Source organism: Dermacentor silvarum, chromosome 1 (genome assembly GCF_013339745.2).
Source record: "Dermacentor silvarum isolate Dsil-2018 chromosome 1, BIME_Dsil_1.4, whole genome shotgun sequence".
In the NCBI taxonomy this organism is placed as follows: domain Eukaryota; kingdom Metazoa; phylum Arthropoda; class Arachnida; order Ixodida; family Ixodidae; genus Dermacentor; species Dermacentor silvarum.
This window is the reverse complement of record NC_051154.1, coordinates 102,854,169-102,859,540: the sequence shown is the minus strand read 5'-3', so window position 1 is coordinate 102,859,540 and position 5,372 is coordinate 102,854,169. Positions and strand designations below refer to the sequence as shown.

General features: G+C 44.2%; 1 protein-coding gene across 1 annotated transcript; it reads right to left on the bottom strand.

The window, feature by feature from the left end:
* Nucleotides 1–1,447: 1,447 nt before the first annotated feature.
* On the bottom strand, nt 1,448–5,062 carry LOC125944858 (nose resistant to fluoxetine protein 6-like). Its single transcript, XM_049666273.1, has 4 exons — nt 4,843–5,062; nt 3,404–3,546; nt 1,984–2,913; nt 1,448–1,714 (listed from the first exon to the last, which is right to left on the bottom strand). Exons 1-3 carry the CDS (start codon nt 5,060–5,062, stop codon nt 2,731–2,733), a joined length of 546 nt encoding a protein of 181 aa, XP_049522230.1. The 3' UTR covers nt 1,448–1,714; nt 1,984–2,730.
* Nucleotides 5,063–5,372: the final 310 nt, after the last annotated feature.

The window sequence follows — 5,372 nt, the reverse complement described above, 5'->3', positions numbered from 1 at the left end:
TAGCACGTGCAATTCAATTAATGTTTAACACTTCTGCTACGATGCAATGTGCCGTGCAAGGCAATGGCAATGCTAACCTTCTCGGAGGTTATGAGCAATGGCGGCGCCATTGCGCCGTTGTTGTGCGCCAAACAACGCCTCAAGCAGACACGTCTCACCGTGTGTTCTGGGTACTACGCAGACAAACAGCAGTGGCGTACGCAAAGTAATGTTTAACATTAACTCACCTCTGTGGTGTGGGACTAAACGTTGGATAAATTAAACATTCGCCGTCAACAACACCGCTAATTACGGTCAATCAAAGCAAACAGCACAAAAAGCTTCGCTTACATCGATTCCCACAGTGCGTGTGATCCGCATATTTTTTTCAACAAGCCCAACATTATGTTCCTAATTGCATTCTTTCAGTTTCAAAATAAATATGACGTGTCTAAAAAAGTGTATTTTAGACAATGCAAGAAATCTGTGGCCGAGGTGGCCTGTTTTTGTTACACGATAGCTCATATTTGCATTGTTGGGCAAATCTCGCCCGTGAACTGTGCGCGCTACCTAAGGCAGGGGCAAAGAAAGAACTGTGCAAGAAAATTCGTGTGTTAGTTGTATTTATTGCTTATGAAGCGGGACGCGAACGCTGAACCTTGCAGCGGCCGAACGGAGTCCTTCGTGACGTGTCGCTCTGATGGATATTTGCACGGTGGAATTGATCAACATTAATTTTCTTAGGCAAGTAAGCACAATTGGACATCACTGCATAACACTGTCTACTTTTCTTTTTAACCTTGTGGTGTAACTTTTTCGCTGTATTTCTGGCCGCCCTTCTACTAAAGGCTCCAGACATTTTGTGATGGCCGAAAATCTGTCAACGAGTGGTCTTCGGTACCCTTGAAGTAAAGACGGCGGCGCTCCGTTGTGGCTTAGTCAACTTTCTGGCATTAAAAGACTCTGATTACAGTAAATTGGTAATATACTCTACTGGACCCTCATGTTATTACAAACAGCCGCTATTTTTTGTCGTCGTATAGGCAAACATTGGACTTGGCACTGAGCAAATGCTTTCACGTTTTTATTATATGATGCTTAGCAGACTATAGGGAGGCCTTCATAGACTCAAAGGCTCCCTAGGCTGTGCAAAAACGTCACCGTGCGCCAGGGTCCTGACACCGCAGTAACTATGGTAGACCCGCTCCACCCCCCCCCTCAGCAAAAATTATATATATATATATATATATATATATATATATATATATATATATATATGGGTGATGATCTGTATATATATATATATATATATATATATATATATATATACATACAGATCATCACCCCTCTTCACAGTCGAAGAAAAAGAACGACGTGCTTATTCATTCATTTATTTCATTCATTCATTCAACTTTAAAACATATGTCAAAGAACAGTTAATTCAAAGTGATCTTCACTGGCCATAACACAGGTTACATCTTTGTATTTCACTGTTATGGATATACTCTTGTCAGCAGTTTTTTTTTTTTTTTCGTTCTTATGCTTGCCACCTACGATTTTTATAAATCCTCACATTTTGTTGTATACTCTTGCATTTCATGTTACTTATACTGTAAGTGATCCTTTATCAAGTTCATTGTACTGATTGCAATATGCGGTAAAAATGTATTTTTCTGTATTCATCTCTTGATGTACCCTGGTATGAGTTGTGCTCTGCAAGTTTTATACTCTGGGGCTGCTCGGATCTCGCCGAGCACCGGAGAAGAGCGATAGCCACCCTTCCCCCTACTCTGAGGCCTCAGGATTTGGACGCCTGGCGCCTTCCCACTGGTCCCCCCGAGAGACGGCGCCTCATATTCCAGTCATTACTACAATTTTTACAAGAGTCAAAAATGATGAGTAATATTTGAACCTCCTCTTTTACCCCTCCCTCCGCCCTGATGGATTCATTTCCTGGGGGCGGAAACTTTTTATGATTATTTTAATAAACGTTCTAACAACAACAACAACTGCCACCATGTCGGCTGTTTTGTAAGGGAGCCGTGGGACCTCGTCAGGCCTGTCCACCTTCAGTCTCGGTTTCCTCTCTCTTTGAACGGAAAGAAATTCAGTGCAATTCAGTTCTGCGCTACAGAGGAAGAAAGCTCTCACATGTGCAACAAAACAAAACGAGAGGTGGGAGACTGCGTGAAAGTTAAGATGTGTATATCATGTCGGCAAAGGAATAGATAAATCGTGGTGCTTAGATAATTCATTCCGTGCAAGAGGCTGCTGATAAAGAGATTATTACACTTTGAGAACTCACGCGTGAAGTTGGAAAAAAAAAATAAAGGTGAAGCGGGAATAAGGAAAGCTGGTTTGGCATATGTGCGACACGTTCAACCAGCTCTCCATAAATAAAGAAGAAACAATAATAACATACACGTTCAACATTTCTAATGTTACTGTTTTACCCGTTCGCTCCAACAAATAATGATATACCTGCTAAACAGTTCTGAAACGACTGTTTCACTCGTTCGCTAAATAACCTCGCAGAACGCGCCTTATGAGCATTAAGGAATTATTTTCAACAAAGAGCAAGGTCGCACAATTGCTGCGTGCTGTAAATGGTGCGCGCAGACTTTAACTGCGGATAAACCTAAACCGAACACTGAAAACAAACGCAATACGGAGGAATCGACTGGAGCGATGTGAGACCTATAATGCTAACCAAAAACCGAGTGAAACGCTGTGGGATGTGCGCAGTGCACGCTAGAGGCGGCAGCAGTTTTGTGTGGCCGAGCTCTTCGAATCCTTGCTTGTGCCTCTGCTGACGGCAAGCGTGAGCGCGTTGAGGGCCATCTTGCTAAGCTTGACTGTGGGGCACTCGCACAACAGGTACATCAGGTACGCGAACATGTAGATGAGCACCGTGTGGCCCAAGTAGTCTCGAACCTGCAAGGAATGAAACATGAAAAGCCACGGGAGTTGCCTTCATTTCAACTGCCTTATGCATAGAACGTCTCCAGAAGCATGGCGTATATTTATCTTTAAACATTTAGAAAGCAAGTTGCGAAGTAAAGAGGTTAACTTGATACAGTCGTACCGAGAAGATAGTATCCATTGCTGTTCTTGTTTGTCCTTTACCTTTATTTTTTGTTTACGCTAATTTAGGACAATCGAATAATCCAACTGTTTAATTGTTACCTCTCTGCCACAGATTTTATGCAATTACAAGCACTGAAGTTCCAGTATACGAAATCAAAAGTCACTGCTCGATGCCGCGGCGAAGCTCATGGTTGCTTGTGGAGTATAGAAGGAACGCGATCGTAAAATCCTTGAAATTGCCCAATAAGTAAACACCAGCACCAGCACCAGTACCACCTGCAACAGCACCACCACCACCACCAACTACAACAACAAATAAAAAGGATGGTATACTAACCAAGAGCCAGTGTGTGTAGTACACCGAATGCCTCTGCGTGACCAGCCTGGTGGAGATTATTAGCATTTGGGCGAGATATCCGCAATACGTGAGTCGACTCAGGGGAACGAACAGGTCCAGCGAGAGCAGGCGGTTCACAAGCGCTGCAGGGAGAAACGACGACCCGCGTTATCCTTCGCACCGAGGGCATGCAAACATGCACGAACCCAGACAGCTGTTTATATTCCGCCTTCCCGAGAGCATGTATAATAACTATACACTGCAAATGTCGACACCATTGAAAATTATTTAATGGTCGTTTTGTTGAAAGTACTCAGCACTGAATTAGATGACGCCAGGCCTGTGAACACATATCTGCAGACACGCGACACTGCGTTTACACGTAATTAGTCTTGTGATGTGCGGCATGCAAATTTTGAGGCGCACATGGTGCTCTTTGCTTGTGAGCCACCATAGTGGTGTGAACATATTACAGCAATCCTTATTATTTTCTTATATTGCTTACTTATTCAATACGTGTCATATTTGTCAAAACCATTTTTCATGAACTGTGAAAACGCATCGTAACAGTGCGCCGGAACGAAGGCAAAACAGCTGTTGCTGAGTATGCAATGAATATTATTATTATTATTATTATTATTATTATTATTATTATTATTATTATTATTATTATTATTATTATTATTATTATTATTATTATTATTATTAATTGCGGCGGAGTCAAATGTGGCAAAACAGTGCCAAGACTACGGAAGCAGCGGAGATAATTCATTGAGCGCTCGGAACTGCCTTTGGACGTGTCGGACATGGCTTTAACAACAGCGGGTATTGACAGGCATGTGCGGTGGCGTCGTGGAACGGCCACAGAATGGGACGGGCATAAGGTAAAGTACGAGCACGTAAGTTAGGGCCTGTAAGCACGGGCAAAGAAATTAGAAAGGAGGGATCACAAACGTTAACCATTACGTCCGTTCCTTGTTCCGCGCGAGTAACCTTAAACTAAACAAGGTTCATTTTCTCTTTTCTCTTTTTTTTTTTTTCAACGGTAAGATGTCCTCCTGCTCTACGTTCACTTCTTAGTGCTGAATGCTGCCTGTAAGCCTGTCTCTGCAGATCGAAGGAAAAAGGATGGCATAACGAATACGTCTTGTCGATAGGGACAATGACGATTACCCATGGTGACGGGGCGAGAAGTTTACAAGTAACTGCACGAGGTACCGCGTATTCCAGTGAATATTAAACACACGTAAGCGTGGAAGTAAACTGCCGGCAGGGGACGGGGGGCGAGTTGTAAGCTTCGCTTTGGCAAAAAACCATTGAACGGCACATGGCGTCAGATAGTTGATTTGTTTCGCCCCCAACACACTCTTGTTTCCGGATACCCTGCGTCAAAGAGAAGCTACGCAGTGATACGGTGAGGCAGCAGAACGCTGACGCACCGGCTTGTCCAGTGGCGCAGACGAACACGACCCAGCAGACGGCCAGCCCCCAAGCAAGCCGGTGAAGGGCGGCGTACGTGGACGCCCAGGCTAAAACGTATGAACCCCGGTTGTTCCAGTCGAACACCGAGTACACCACCGTCAGAGCAGTCACCACGCTAAGTGTCCAGCACAGGGCGTATGTCACCTGCAGGCAAGCAAGCGTCAGCCACTCCGTCATGACGACTTCGAAACACTGTTTCTATGCATTACTGCAATGGTAACAATTAATTCCGAGAACAAGTTCACACCTCACTATGCTAGCAACGTTATTCCAGACCCGCCGTGGTTCCCTAATGACTATGGTGTTGCGCTGCTAAGCACGAGGTCGCCGGATCAAATCCCGGCCACGGCTGCTATACATTTCGATGGGGGCGAAATGCAAGAACACCTGTGTACTTAGATTTAGGTGCACGTTAAAGAACCCTGGGTGGTCTAAATTAAACCGGAGTCGTCTCGCACTAAGGCGTACCTCATTATCAAAATCATGG